A 16,276-nucleotide genomic window follows, 5' to 3' on the forward strand; every position below is an offset into this window, starting at 1 on the left:
ATTTGTTGAGTACCGAGTTAGATAATGGTGAATTTTTTAACCTTGTTGCCACATAGTGGTGTTGACTTTAAGGTTATATTGACTCACTTGATTGGCTTAGTAGGAATGAATAGAGGGCCCTGAGGAAGGGAAAATGTGAACAGGTATGTTGTGTAGTACCCTCCTGTGGTAATCCCCCTGGAATATACAGCAGTAACTGGAATTCTTGTTCTCTTTTGAAATAACTTCCTTTTGTTGTAAAAGGTATCTCGGGTATGGAGAATGTTGTGGGGAATAAATACTGTTGCAGTGATCAGCACTGTATCTACAACCACATTAAGAAAGGAGACATTTACATCTTTCTTCCAGAGGGAGCCTCTGTCGTGCTAGAAGTTAATCTTTCTCTTGCTTTATCAAATAAGCATTACACACAAATCCATAAATATACACATATATGTATATGTACACACATGTAAATGTTTACATGTTTTAAACAGTATATTTAGTTTTGAGTGAATAGTGTTAAAAACATATTACATACAAATAGCATGTTTCAAAGTTTTATTTTACTGTTACTGAGAGTGCTGCCAAGAATAGGTTTTTTAAGAGCACTTAAGAAACAGATATCTATGTAGTCCCTAGAGAAAGGACTGTCTCAATAAAAGTGCTGAGTTGGATATAATTGGTTAATGTTCCAGAGGGCAACAAAATCGTAATACCTTTGTGATGAATCATTTCTACAAGGCTATAATGATCATACCTTATTAATTTTTGCAGTTAAGCACAAACCTTATAGGATGATAAACTGTGTCTTTATTAACAGTGGATTGTTCATTAAATAAACTGAGATAAGGAAATTATTTCCCCAAGAGCCCAGATGAGGTCCTAACAGGCTTATTAAAAAAAATGCTAGTGCTTTCTCCCTTTGAGATTAAAATTTTGTTTCGTAATTGCGAGCACAATGCTGACCATGTAAGGAAAGGACAGGATTTATTGTCACTTTGAGATGAACGCTTCCAGGAAAAATGAGGGAGACAGAACAGCTTCAGCTTCCTTGACTTTTCCCCACAGGAGCCCTTTCTGAAGGGGTCAGTGGACAGTGTTCTGGGTGAGTCTTGGGAGACGTTTACTACGGTCTCAGGGGATCTGGGAGGCTTTAATGTGAAGCGAACACTGGAAGGACAGCAGAGATATGGTCAGAGGGCGTGGCCGGCTCTCTGTGGCCTCCCTGCAGTTACCAGGGTAGGTCAAAGCAGAACCTTCTGTCAGGGAAGTGCGTGTCCTTTGCTGATGCTGGCTGCAGGACTCCGAAAGAGAACAGGAACTGCCTCAGTGTATGATCATGATCCAGCCAAGCCCAGCTGAGGACGGATTAGTAGGAGTCTGGGCCAGGTTCACGGCATTCAGTCCTCAAGTGAAAAAGCTGGCGGAGCAGTGGGACCTCGCTTCATTCCAGCAGGTTGTCCAAGTCTGGGGGCCCTGCGGGGCTCTCGTCAGCTCTCCTGTGTGGGGATCTTTCCTGTATTCTCTTTTGTTGCTTTTCACTCACTCTGATGGCACTCAGACAGCAGTAGTCTCCTGACAAGGAAAATTATGATTCCTGATCCTTTGTGAACCTTTTTTTGTTGTTTGTTTGTGTTTTAATTTCCGCAGACTGTTCTCTGCTTTGACTTCAGTGATTTGTCGGCTTCCCTAATTGCTCCGTGGGTAAAGAATCTGCCTGCAATGCAGGAGATGCAGGTTCGATCCCTGTGTCAGGAAGATCCCCTGGAGAAGGAAGTGGCAACCCCCTCTAGTACTCTTGCTTGGAAAATTCCATGGACAGAGGAGCCTGGAGGTCTACAGTCCATGGGATCTCAAAGAGTCAGACATAACTAAGCACGCACACACACACATTTTCTGCTTTGACTTCAATGATTTGAAATTTAAAATAGTCTGTCTTAGTGTGGGTCTATTTTCATCCATTATTTTGAGTATCTGATGGGCCCTTTAAATCAGAAAATACAGTTCTTCCTATTCTGGAGAAGTTTTCCTGAATATTTTGTTATTTTTCTCCCTCATGTTTTCTCTGTAGTTCCTCCTGAAACACCTGTTACTTGGATGTGAGCCTTGTAAAGGTCTTCTCATTTTCTTACCTGTTTTCTTCTGTTTTCCATCTACTTACGGCTAGATTTTCTTAACTTTTACTTCCCAAACTTTATATTTGGATTTAAGAAAACCCCATGGTTATACTTTTAATATTCAAAGGCTATTTTTTAGTCTCTGAGTGTTCCTTACGATAACATGCTGTTCTTGCTTTAAGATGCAGTATGTTCTCTTGTTTCTGAGGTTGTAATGATTTTAAGTTTCCCTTCTCTGCGTAGCTTTCCAGACTCTTGTCTGGAAGGGATCTAGCTTCAGTCTCCTGCACTAGAACAGAGGAATGGCAAACTTCTGTCCAGTTTTCAGGATGATGCCTGAGTCTGCCATTGTGCATGGTATCCCTCAGTCCAGAAGGCCAGATGTAGGGGAAAACCTCAGACTTCTATCTGGATATGGATGAGGCAGTTGCCGGGCCATGGAGGGCATAGCAACCCACTCCAGCATTCTTGCCTGGAGAATCCCCACAGACAGAAGAGCCTGGCTGGCTACAGTTTGTAGGATCGCAAAGGGCCAGACATGACTGAAAGACCGAGCAAAGAGAAAAGGGACAGGTTCTGGGCCCTAACTTGTTTTCCTGCCTCCCTCAAGTCTTTACCGTGTTGGTTCTCAGCTTTCCCTGCTACTGGCTTGGACGTCCAGCTTTCTTGGGCATGCTCAGTCAGTGACCATGGTCCATCTGCTTTGCAACTTTCAAAATTTTACTGCTCTTGTCTCTTCTGTTCTCATCATTGTGTTCACGACTCCTTTTACTGATTGCAGTTTTTAGTGATGTTTCAGGAGGGAGCAAAATGAGATGCTTGGATACATCTTCACCCAAAGATAGTAATAGTTGTTTTTGACCAAGTGGTAACTGAAACTCCAATACTTTGGCCACCTGACGCGAAGAGCTGACTTATTTGAAAAGACCCTGATGCTGGGAAAGATTGAAGGCAGGAGGAGAAGGGGACGACAGAGGATGAGATGGTTGGATGGCATCACTGACTCAATGGACATGAGTTTGTGTGGACTCCAGGAGTTGGTGATGGACAGGGAGGCCTGGTGTGTTGCGGTTCATGGGGTCGCAAAGATTGGACACGACTGAGCTACTGAACTGAATGGCAGTACTGCCATAAACAGAAGGCCGTCTTCAAAGCAGTCCTATGTTTGTGATGTTTGTGAACCCTCTTCTTGGTGGGTAGTGGTTGATAGCATTGAGTGAGCCCAGTGTTCTGGCCTGTCTTTTTAATTCTCACTTATCGAGGGACGTGCTGTCATATCCCCAGTTTACACATCAGAAGACCAAAACCTAGGGATATTTAAAGCTTGAACAGTTGTGGACTCCGCAGGGGAATGAGGGGGTAAGACAAATGGAGAGTAGCATTGGCATATATGCGCCATCATGTTTAAAATAGACAGCTAGTGGGAACCCGATGCATAGCGCTGGGAGCTCAGCTTGGTGCTCCGTGATGACCCAGAGGGTGGGCTGGGGATGGGGAGCTTCAGGAGGGAGGGAGTATATGTATGCTTATAGCTGATTGCCATTGCTGTACAACAGAAATCAACACATTGCAAAACGATTATCCTCCAATTAAAAAAGAAAAAAGCCTGAACAGTGCCAGTCACATAGCAACTATTCCATTAAAAATGGAATTAAATGAGCCTGGCCAGGAAGGCACAGCTGGGAAGAGGCTGATGTAGGCGAGGGCCCAGGCTGGTGCTCACTCCATGGACTGTACTTTCAGCTGCCTGGGTGGTGGCTGGCGCTGGAGGAGGGTAATTGGTGTCTAGGCGTCTACTTCCTTTGTGCCCTTTGGCAACATTCTTACTCAGGTCTTTACCTGCCCATTACTGTTTGCCAGGTGGGTTCCCTTTCACCTACTTGGGTTCAGAGCTGTGACCCGGGGCCAGTTTCCCTGAACAGGGGAGGAGAGCATTTTCTGAGGAATCTCAGAGGACTCAAAGATTCCCAGGCAGGGCTCCTGCGGGGAAACCTGGGTAAAGGTGGCTTCCGAGAGTGAGTGATGTTTTCCTGTGGCTAGATCAGCTCTGGGGTTGTGTAGCAGTCATCTTACTTAGGTAGCAACTCATGATTATCTGCCACTCTATTTTTTTCCAGCTTTTTATTATAAAAAATTTTTAAACATACAGAAAAATTGAACAAAAGATTTAACATTTTGCCATATTTGTCTCATTTTTTTCTTTTTCTTTGCTGAACCATTTGCTCATATGTTGCTGACACTGACACCTCACCCCCAAATAGTAAGCAAGCATCTCCTAACAAGGTCATTCTCTTTACATAACCACAATTCTGTAATGTTCTCTGACCTGTATTCTGATTTCCCCAGTTGGCCCAGAGTGCCTTAAAAGTTTTTGTTTTTTGAAATGAGGACCAGTAATGGCTTACACATTTCACTTGGTTGGTTAATTGTATTTTTTGTCATAGATGAGTTTAATGGTGAAATCTTTTGAACCTTCTAGCTCGTATTGCTTTTGGCGACTACTTCATGACTGGAAAGATGATGGTTCTCAGAATCTTCGAAATGGAGGGGACCCTTGATGTCATCTGGTTCAGTTATTTCCGAACTTGGCTTCTGTGTGTCCTAAAAGTTGAATTGGGAGTGTGTCTGTAGACAAAGAGATGAAGAGCCATTCCAAGGACATAGATATATAGAAATAGATACAGAAATATATACATGAATATATTGAAAATATCTAACAGTTTGCCTAACAGTAGTGTTTGGTAAGTATTGGCTGTCTTCTCCCTTTTATTTCTTTGTGACTGGAGTGAAGAGTGCCTCAGGATAGTAGGAGATAAGGAAGCTATATTAGGGAGAGACTGTAAGTATCCTGTGTCATTTGGCTTTATCTTGAGCCATTGAAAGTTTTACAATAAAAGGCATGATCCCACCTGAGTTTGTTTTTAAACTACTTTTTTTTTCCTTGACTGTGCCGCACGGCTTATTAGATCTTAATTCCCCAGCAAGGGAGCAAAACCATGCCCAAGTGGAAGCAGGGAGTCTTAACCACTAGGCTTCCAGGGAAGTCCCCCCAATTTGAGTTTTAGAAAGTTCTGGCAGAAAATGGACTTGAGAAAGCACAGAGGATGGTTTTAAGAACTGATATGCTTAAATATATTGTCATGGCAAGATTTTATTTCCTTCACTGAAATAATGCTTTTTATTACCAGTGTTTACAAATTATCAATTTAAATAAATCTAGGGCTTCCCTGGTGGCTCAGAGGTTAAAATGTCTGCCTCCAATGCGGGAGACCCGGGTTTGATCCCTGGGTCGGGAAGATCCCCTGGAGAAGGAAATGGTAACCCACTCCAGCATTCTTGCCTGGAGAATCCCATGGACGGAGAAGCCTGGTAGGCTACGGTCCACGGGGTCACAAAGAGTCGGACACGACTGAGCGACTTCACCTTCAGGTATAAAGTAGACTCTTCTTTTTTTGGTGACAGGATAATGAGACATGTATTGCATTTCAGAGTTTGAAAGACAGAATATTTAGATTCAGTCATTCAGCAAGTATTGGAGTGCCTTCTTTATGCCACGTACTGTGCTAAGCTCTGGGAGAACCACAGTGAGCAAAAACGGATGTGGGTGTCCTTTGTGGAGCTTACTTTCTTCAGAGGGAGGTAGGTATTGATCACATAGAAGATTAATACTGAAATGCTAGGGGAATTAGATCTGGCCATGGAGTCAGGAGAGCATGGAAGCCGTTATCATCATCCACTTGGATTATTTCAACAACCTTTTAACTGGTTTCGCTCCTTCCACTCTTCCCCCAGCAGTCTGTTCTCCCCACAACAGCCTAAGGGATGCTTTTAAATGTTTGGCAGACTTCTCAGACTCCCTTGCTGCTGCTAAGTCGCTTCAATCGTGTCCAACTCCTAGCGACCCCATGGACTGCAGCCTGCCAGCCTCCTCTGTCCATGGGATTCGCCAGGCAGGAGTACTGGAGTGGGTTGCTATTGCCTTCTCCCTTAGGGCTCCCAATTTTAATCAGTAAAGACGAAAGTTCTCACAGTAGCCTGTGAGGCTACCCTGTTACCTCTCTGGTCTACTTTCCCAGCTCACTGACTCCATTGCAACCTCGCCTGCTTCCGTGTTGCTCCTTGAATAACCCGTCCTGCCCTGGGGCCTCTGCCTTGCTGTTGTTCTGTCTGATACTCACGAGGCTAACTCCATGCCTTCAGGTGTCATCTTTTCAAGGGGGCCTACCTTGTCCACCAGTTTGACCTTTCAGCTGGCCCCACTCTCGTCCACACTCCCAGTGCTCCTAGTCTGCTTTGTTTCCCGCATGGCATTTTTCATTTTCTAGATTAGATCAGATCAGTCGCTCAGTCGTGTCCGACTCTTTGCGACCCCATGAATCGCAGCACACCAGGCCTCCCTGTCCATCACCAACTCCCGGAGTTCACTCAGACTCACGCCCATCGAGTCAGTGATGCCATCCAGCCATCTCATCCTCTGTCATCCCCCTTCTCCTCCTGCCCCCAATCTCTCCCAGCATCAGAGTCTTTTCCAATGAGTCAACTCTTCGCATGAGGTGGCCAAAGTACTGGAGTTTCAGCTTTAGCATCATTCCTTCCAAAGAAATCCCAGGGCTGATCTCCTTCAGAATGGACTGGTTGGATCTCCTTGCAGTCCAAGGGACTCTCAAGAGTCTTCTCCAACACCACAGTTCAAAAGCATCAATTCTTCGGCGCTCAGCCTTCTTCACAGTCCAACTCTCACATCCATACATGACCACAGGAAAAACCATAGCCTTGACTAGACGAACCTTTGTTGGCAAAGTAATGTCTCTGCTTTTGAATATACTATCTAGGTTGGTCATAACTTTCCTTCCAAGGAGTAAGCGTCTTTTAATTTCATGGCTGCAGTCACCATCTGCAGTGATCTTGGAGCCCAGAAAAATAAAGTCTGACACTGTTTCCACTGTTTCCCCATCTATTTCCCATGAAGTGGTGGGACCGGATGCCATGATCTTCGTTTTCTGAATATTGAGCTTTAAGCCAACTTTTTCACTCTCCACTTTCACTTTCATCAAGAAGCTTTTGAGTTCCTCTTCACTTTCTGCCATAAGGGTGGTGTCATCTGCATATGTGAGGTTATTGATATTTCTCCCAGCAATCTTGATTCCAGCTTGTGCTTCTTCCAGTCCAGCATTTCTCATGATGTACTCTGCATATAAGGTAAATAAACAGGGTGACAATATACAGCCTTGACGTACTCTTTTTCCTATTTGGAACCAGTCTGTTGTTCCATATCCAGTTCTAACTGTTGCTTCCTGACCTGCATACAAATTTCTCAAGAGGCAGATCAGGTGGTCTGGTATTCCCATCTCTTTCAGGATTTTCCACAGTTTATTGTGATCCACACAGTCAAAGGCTTTGGCATAGTCAATAAAGCAGAAATAGATGTTTTTCTGGAACTCTCTTGCTTTTTCCATGATCCAGCGGATGTTGGCAATTTGATCTCTGGTTCCTCTGCCTTTTCTAAAACCAGCTTGAACATCAGGAAGTTCACTGTTCACGTATTGCTGAAGCCTGGCTTGGAGAATTTTGAGCATTACTTTACTAGCGTGTGAGGTGTGTGCAATTACGTTTATTGTGTCGTTCCCATCTCCCTTCTTTCTCACTGCCAAAGCTCCACATGGCCAGTGCTTTTTATCTTCTCATTCTTGTATCTTAAGTGTCCACAGCAGGGCCTGGCGTGTAGCTGTCACTCCTTAAATAAACCTTGAATGAATGAAAGGAAAGCTGATGTTTGAGTGGAGAAGTCACAACTAAGGGGACATCTGGCATCATGAGTAGGAGTTAACCAGGTGAGCTGGGGGTGGAAATGTAGGTTTCACGCGGAGAGGATGTGGTTTATATGGGGTGATTCAGCAAGTGTAAGGCACTACAAGAAAAACGAGGATCATTGGGAGAGAGAGGAGAAAATATTTCAAGAGCAGCTTGAGGAGAAAAAGTGCTGGGCCGTGCTACAGCGTCTTTGTCTTTAGAAATGGAAAGACGGTGAAAGGTTTTAAGCAGGGAGGAGATGCCAGCTTTGTGCCTTTTAAAAGCAACAACAACATTCTAGCTGTGGTATGGGGAACATATTGATGAGGGCACGATGGGTGAGGCTGGATCAGTTGGGTACCTGTTGTCATGGGACAGGTGGGAGAGGGACCTCTCTCCATCACTCAGGTGATGGTGCTGGAAGGGAGACGTGGAGAAGTTAGACTTGAGAGAGTTAAGTGAAAGTTGCTCAGTCATGTCCAACACATTGCAACGCCATAGACTATACAGTCCATGGAATTCTCTAGGCCGGAATACTGGAGTGGGTAGCCTTTCCCTTCTCCAGGGGATCTTCCCAACCCAGGGATCAAACCCAGGTCTCCCACATCACAGGCGAATTCTTCACCAGCTGAGCCACAGGGAAGCCCTGAGAGAGTTAAAGGAGGCACAATCAGGTAAGGGATGTGAGAGGTAAGAAAGAAGTAAAGAGGAAGACACCTGAATTTCTGGCTTATGTAATCGAATGACTGGTGATTCATTAATTGTGAGAATACTGGAATAGGATCAGATTTGGAGGAGGGGACCATGCATTTGAATTTGTGTTTGGACCTGCTGATTTTGAAGTGACTGAGACAGCCAGAGGGTGTCAGGCAAGTAGTTGGATGTATGGAAACGTAAATCTGTGAATCAACTGCATAGGGAGGCAGTATAGGGAAGGTTCACCATTTTGAATAATTCATGTTTTGAATAATTAAAAGTTGTTAAGGATATTACTGGGGCAAATTGTATAGCTACAGGATTAGAGTCTCCTTAGAAACCTAAGCTCCCTGTCCTTTACTTTGGCTTTTAGTTTTAAATCTTTTACCAAAATTGATGCTACTTCCTAAATTTTATTTCTGTTTAATAGATGATTTATAGGTGAGAAGGCAAAGAAGCATCCTGAGATTAAGTATGTAAAATGTCTTTTCCAAAAGTGCTTTAGCTCTCTGAATAATTCATTCTGTTGGATCTTAAGGCCTATAAAATATTCACACTGTGAGTGCCCAGAAACCAGGTTTGTAGCAACCCAAGAAGAGAGCTTGTATTCTCCAGACTCGCTTGGCAAGATTTGAATCAACACTAATCACACTGTCATTGTGGATCTCATTGGATGGCTTTCTTCTATTTCTGGGTGGTCACAGGGTTCCTGTAAATTGGGGCCCTTTCTCTTCCATCTTGTTTTTCTTGCTCTCTTCACCACAGGCAGTAGGATAGTAACTTCCTGCTCAAGAAACCAGAAATGAGAGGAATGCTGTGAATCTCTCTGGCATAGGTACAGTGTAATGGTCACAAAATGGGTTTTGGAATCAGATGTGAGCTTCAGTGGAATCCTGGCTTTCCTTCTTGCTAGCTGTGTGACCTTGGGCCAGTTCTTCTCTAAACCTTTTTTTAGTAATACCATAGAATCTTAGTAATTGCCTTAGAGTATTTGTGAGGAGTCAGTGGAATAGTCTGTGCAAAGAGTTCCTCCGAGGATGGAGTGGAGCTGTCTGTAACTGATAAGCACCTTGTAACTAATAGCCAGTAGTAGTCATAGAGGTGGGGAGATGTATGTTTTACTCTGTATGACTCTTACACGTTTAGTTTGACCGCCTCGTGAAGCTTGTGGGACTTTAGCTCCCCAGCCAGGGGTTGAGCCTGGGCCCTCGGCATTTGAAAGCACAGAGCCCTAAGCGCTGGACCACCAGCGAATTCCCATAGATTTTATTTCTGTCTCTTTTGAGTCAGTTGTCTGATTATGTAGACCTACTATCTTGGACAGTATTTAAATTTTGTTAATTTCCTGATTTGGGGGTGAGGGGGTAACAGTTTTGTTGTGTTTTTTTTTTACAAATTGTAACGATTTAAAAAACATCTCAGTTGATTTCTCTGCCAGTTTGTTCACCTCCTGATGATGGGTGCCAAGTTTTATTCATCTTTGTTTTTCCCACAGTACCTTGCTTGTAAGACATGTTCTGTAAGTACTCCATACATGTTCTAGAGGAGTTTTGTTCTGGTTAAGTCCCACTGTGTGTAGTCCGCTGTGATGCCTGGCACACAGTGATGCAAGGAAGGAAGGAAGGGAGTCTCAGATGAGCACTGAGTCAGTCCTCCGCCCTCTTCCGCGTTTCCTCCTCCAGATACGCTAGCTGTGCCCATGAGTTCAGCTACCACTTAATCACTGCAAACCTCCAGCCTCTTTTTCTGTCTTAAACCACTGTTCCTCTGTGCATGTCTTTGGCACCTCTCCACCTGCAGGCCCTTCATCATTTCAAGCCCATTATGCTCAAACTCTCCCATTCTCCCTTCCCTGTTTCGGTTAGTGGTGTCTTGCCAGGCATTGAGCACCCAAACGTAGTCATCCTTAGCTCTTGCTTGCTTGTGGATAATACCATGCTAGTATTTCTCAAACAAAACCCTTTTCTTTAGCCTGTACCAGTCTGGCCTCAGTTCATATCCTTATTCTCTTTCTGTCTAGAAGGTGTCTTTAACATACTCCTTCAGTCCCTTCTCCATACTCCTGCTCCCAGAATTATCTTTCAAATCACAGCACTGATCTTGTCTTCCCTGCTTACAAGCCTCTGGCAGTTCCCTAGTTCTCAAAGCAAGGGCCTACAGACTCCGAGCTGTGGGCCAGGTCTGGTCTGCTGCTTGCTTTGTAAATTAAGTATTATTGGAATACAGGCATATGCTCATTTGTCCACATAGTGTCTGTGCTGTATAACAGCAGAGATGCATAGTCCTGGCGGAGATCGTTTGGTCTGCAAAGCCAAAAATGTGCACTCTCTGGTTCTTTACAGAAGAAGTTGGCTAATCCCTGGCTTCGAGGGTAGAGGTCAGATTTGCATAGGCTGAAAAAGTCTTCTTGATCTTGTTCCATACAGGTTAATCACCACCACCACTCTTTGAAATACCATAAACTCTACCCTGTTTTCTTGTGTGCCTACATGATTTCACATATTTTATTCCTTCTTTTTTATCTATCATATTCCTATTGTTGCTTCAAAACTCAGCCAAGTTTATTTTTCCTTTATTAAACTTCCCTCAACTCTTCCTGGCAACTCTTCTGTAACACTGTTTTTATATTTCTATTATACCGCTTTTATGTTATAGCCCATAGGTTATGTATATTTATAGCACATTTACTCTTCTGACAATGTCCCCTAAATTCTTTACGTTGATTGTGGTAATCATTTTTGTATACACAGCACCTAACATCATTTGGCAACTAGTGCAAAGATAGATGAACAAACAGATGGTAGTATGAAAGTTTGGTCAAAGGAAAGAATTTTGAATTTTGGGACTTGGGTGTATATGGAAATTGTTCAGACCATGTTTATATATTATTCAAGTGTTTGTTGTTTTCTCCTCTTGCCTTTTTCAGCTGTCCTTTGGTTTCCTAAACTAACTGTTTGGAAATGAAAATTTCACAATAGAATCATTTAAAATGCCCTCTAAAAAGGGCTCATTTCTGGGAATTCCCTGGTGGTCCAGTGGTTAGGATTCCGAGCTTCCACTTAAGGGGGCATAGGTTTGATCCCTGGTTGGGGAACTATGATCCTGTATGCGGCATGGCACAGGCAAAAAAACAAAAAAAGACTCATTTCTTTTTATAAAGAGTTACCTTTTAGGAGTGGCAATAATGACTGTCTAATGTCTATCAAGGCTATGGTTTTTCCAGTGATCATGTATGGATGTGAGAGTTGGACTGTGAAGAAAGCTGAGTGCCGAAGAACTGATGCTTTTGAACTGTGGTGTTGGAGAAGACTCTTGAGAGTCCCTTGGATTCATGGGGTCACAAAGAGTCGGACACGACTGAGCGACTGAACTGAAATGAGCTGAACTGAATGTATTAGAAAACTTCCTTTAGTTCAGTTTAATAATCTTGTTTTTTAAAAATTGCTACCAGGGTCAGTTTTATGGGAGAACATACCGGTAATTTCCTTGACCTCAAAAAAGTTTGTTTATTAAACATAGTTATAGACATAGTACATCATATAAGAGGTTTTCAACAGGCAAGAAGAATCAACAATTCATAGTTTTAATTACAGTGTTAATGTTAAAAATCACTTTGCATTAAAAAAATGTAATTCATGCTCAGTGCAGCAGACTTTGAAAATAGACTATTTCTATTTCTATCTATGTATGGATACATACATCATCCATATGTATAATGATATTACGGAAGTACTGGTGTTTGTCGTTCTAGCATTTTTACACATGTATGTGTTTATACTGCTGATTCTTTTTTCTAAAAAGGAAATAATGCAATAGATAGTTTTAATAACCTGCTTTTTTCACTTAGTCATTACCATTTACTCCTGCCATTCTATGTTTTTCAGAAATAAATATAAAAAAAGTTTTTTTCACATGGCATGTGGGATATTAGCTCCCCAACTAGAGATGAAACCTGCACCCCCCTGCATTGGAAGCATGGGGTCTCAACCACTGGACCACCAGGGAAGTCCCTCAAAAATACTTTTTTAAATGTCTGCATTAACGCCAAAGCCTTTGACTCTGTGGATCACGACAAACTGTGGAAAATTCTTCAAGAGACGGGAATACCAGACCACACCTGACCTGCCTCCTGAGAAATCTATATGCAGGTCAAGAAGCAACACTTAGAACTAGACATAGAAAAACAGACTGGTTCCAAATTGGGAAAGCAGTACATCAAGGCTGTATATTGTTACCCTGTTTGTTTAACTTATATGCAGAGTACGTCATGTGAAATGTTGGGCTGGATGAAGCAAAAGCTGGAATCAACATTTCCAGGAAAAATATCAATAACTTCAGATATGCAGATGATGCCTCCCTTAGGGCAGAAAGCGAAGGAGAACTAAAGAGCCTTTTGATGAAAGTGAAAGAGTAGAGTGAAAAAGTTGGCTTAAAACTCAACATTCAGAAAATGAAGGTAAAGGCATCTGGTCTCATCACTTCATGGCAGATAGACGGGGAAGCAATGGAAACAGTGAGAGATTTTATTTTCTTGGGCTCCAAGATCACTGCAGATGGTGACTGCAGCCATGAAATTAAAAGATGCTTGCTCCTTGGAAGAAAAGTTATGACCAACCTAGACAGCATATTAAAAAACAGAGACGTTACTTTGCCCACAAAGGTCCGTCTAGTCAAAGCTATCCAGAAGTCATGTGTGGATGTGAGAGTGGACTATAAAGAAAGCTGAGCACCGAAGAATTGTTGCTTTTGAACTGTGGTGTTGGAGAAGACTCTTGAGAGTCCCTTGGACTGCAAGGACATCCAGCCAGTCCATCCTAAGGGAGATGATCAGTCCTGGGTGTTAATTGGAAGGACTGATATTGAAGCTGAAACTCTAATACTTTGGCCATCTGATGCGAAGAGTTGACTCATTTGAAAAGACCCTGATTCTGGGAAAGATTGAAGGCGGGAGGAGAAGGGGACAACAGAGGATGAGCTGGTTGGATGGCATCACCGACTCAATGGACATGAGTTTGGGTAAACTCCAGAAGTTGGTGATGGACAGGGAGGCCTGGCATGCTGTGGTTCATGGGGTCGCAAAGAGTCGGACACGACTGAGTGACTGAACTGAACTGAACTGATGCCATTTTATATAAGGGACTTCAGTGTCCACAGATTTTAGTGTCCAAGGGTAGTCCTGGAACCAAACCCCCTGTATATACCGAGGGATGACTGTATGTTTTCTGAAATGAATTTTAAGGAGACTATTTATTCGGCTGGGTCAGGTCTTAGTTGCAGTATGCGGGACCTTTCAGGATCTTTCACTGTGGCGTGCTCCTTCGCTAGCTGTGGTTCCCCAGGCTCTGGGCCGAATGGGCTCAGTAGTTGCGGCATGCAGACCTAGTTGCCCTGAGGCATGTGGGATCTTAGATCCCCGACGAGGGATCAAACCCACATCTTTTGCATTGAAAGGTGGGTTCTTAACCCCTGGACCACTGGGTAAGTCTTGGGAAATGAATTTTACAATAAGAAGTACGACTTTTGTTTTAACCTTCAGACATTGTCTTAAATTCATGGTGACCTTCCCCTAAACTTGCTTTTTAACTAGTTAATGTTTAATCTTTGATAACAGTTCATCTCCATGTCTGCAGACTATCTTGATGAAACATACCCATAATGCATACAGAGTAAGTCTTTAGTGCAGCTAAAGCATATCTAAATGATAAAATTAAAAAATAAAACTGCTTGTAGGTAAAATTTACATACTGTAAAATACACAGCTCTTAAGTGTACACTTCAGTAACTTTTGATAAATACATGTACCTGCATAATCAGTATCTCAACCAAGATATAGACCATTTCTATCACTCCCCCACAAAAAAAAGTTCCCTTGTAGTCAGTTCTCAGTCCCTGTAGGCGATCACTGTTTTGATTTCTGGGAACATTGGTTAGTTTTGTCTCTTAAGCTTCATTTAAATAGCATCATACAGTATATACTCTTTTGTGTCTGCCTTTTTTCACATAAATCAGGTTTCTGAGGTTTTTTTTCTGTGTGGTTATATGTATTATTCATCCTTTTTTGTCCCTGAATAATATTCCATTCTATGGATTGATCATAATTTGTTTATCCATTTGTTTTTCTGTTAAGCATTTAGGTTGTTTCAGTTTGGAACTAATATGAATAAACCTGCTCTAAACTTGCTTGTAAAAGTCTTTTTGTGTATGTGGACATATGTTTTTACTTCCCTTGGTAAATATTTAGAAATGGAATTGCTAGGTTATAGGATGGTTTATTTTTAACTTTGTAAGAAATTGCAGTCAGAAATGTGTAAGATTTCCAATTGTTCTACCACCAACAGTCAATATTTTTAAAAAATCTTAGCTCTTCTAGTGGATGTGATACTTCTTTAATTTGCATTTCCCTGATGACTGATGATATTGAATGCTTTTTAAGATGCTTTTGTTCATTGGATTTTAATTAATTTATTTTTGGCTACAGTGGGTCATTGTTGCTGTGTGAGGACTTTCTCTAGTTGCAGTGAGCGGTTAGTCAGGTATTTAAGAGAGTTTATATTGCAGTGTTTGGGGCTAGCTGTTGGCTGGGCCGCCACCTGGCACTAGACCAGAACACCTATATGTGGTCTGCTCACAGTACCATGGCCTTGGATTTTTCATGAAGGAACCAGGACTCTGGTCTTAGTGTTCCTTACCTTGTATGATCTAGTCTGAGAAGTTACATGGCATCACTTTCTCTACTTTGTTGGTCAACCCACCTTTGCTGTGCTGTGCTGAGTCGCTCAGTCATGTCTGACTCTTTGCAACCCCCTGGACTGTAGCCCACCAGGCTTCTCTGCCCATGGGGATTCTCCAGGCAAGAATACTAGAGTGGGTTGCTGTGCCCTCCTCCATGGGATCTTCCCAATCCTGGGATCGAACCCAGGCAGGCAGATTCTTTACCATATGAGCTACAGGGGAAGCCTAAGAATACTGGAGTGGGTAGCCTATTCCTTCTCCAGGGGATCTTCCTGACCCAGGAATTGAACCGGGGTCTCTTGCATTGCAGGTGGATTCTTTACCAGTTGAGCTACCAGGGAAGCCCTCAACCCACCTTTATCGTTGGCCTCAATTCAAAGGAAGGTACATAGATCCACCTGTCAATTGGAGAAGTGTCAGAGACTTTGCAGACACGTTTTAAAAACACCCTGCTCGTTTAACAGATACTGTTAGTAAGCGCCCTCTTGTGTCTTAGCAGTCTTAGGTACATCTCAATAGATACTCAGTGTAGTACTATTTTTCTTCTTACCTATAGGAGATAAAGACCCGAAGTAAGTTGTTCTTTAAAGCTTTAAGAAAGGAGTACAATATTTCACTTCTTAAAAATATTTCCTTACATGGATTTTTTTTTGTCTTTTTTTTTTTTTTTTTTAGAATATAGTATTTAATGAAAAATCCATGCTTCAGTGGTGAAAATGGCAGGCTTCCTAGATAATTTCCGTTGGCCGGAATGTGAGTGCATCGACTGGAGTGAGAGAAGAAATGCAGTGGCTTCTGTGGTTGCAGGTATATTGGTAAGTGGAAAGGCGTCGTTGGTGACATTTATGCCTCACCTTTCCCCCTGAAAATTGATCACGATTCCTTTGCACTATGAATAACCAAGATAATACAGTTTTTGTAGGCAGTAGTTTTTTCCTTCCTTTTTTGCTTTAATATTT

At 42.6% G+C, this 16,276-nt stretch overlaps 1 protein-coding gene across 6 annotated transcripts in view; it reads left to right on the forward strand.

Moving 5' to 3' along the window:
- The window catches only part of TMEM50B (transmembrane protein 50B), a 36,873-nt gene that overhangs the window by 2,474 nt on the left and 18,123 nt on the right, over positions 1-16,276 (forward strand). For 2 of the 6 annotated variants that reach the window (XM_059886653.1, NM_001034786.2), the window contains one exon: positions 15,993-16,132. In XM_059886653.1, the coding sequence (XP_059742636.1) occupies positions 16,034-16,132 (99 nt within the window). In that variant the 5' untranslated portion in view covers positions 15,993-16,033. Of the gene's footprint in view, positions 1-12,469; positions 14,064-15,627; positions 15,702-15,992; positions 16,133-16,276 lie in introns of all 6 variants that reach the window. The other 4 variants (XM_059886651.1, XM_059886647.1, XM_059886643.1 and 1 more) reach the window with 4 other exon arrangements.

Source organism: Bos taurus, chromosome 1, assembly GCF_002263795.3.
Source record: "Bos taurus isolate L1 Dominette 01449 registration number 42190680 breed Hereford chromosome 1, ARS-UCD2.0, whole genome shotgun sequence".
Taxonomy (NCBI): domain Eukaryota; kingdom Metazoa; phylum Chordata; class Mammalia; order Artiodactyla; family Bovidae; genus Bos; species Bos taurus.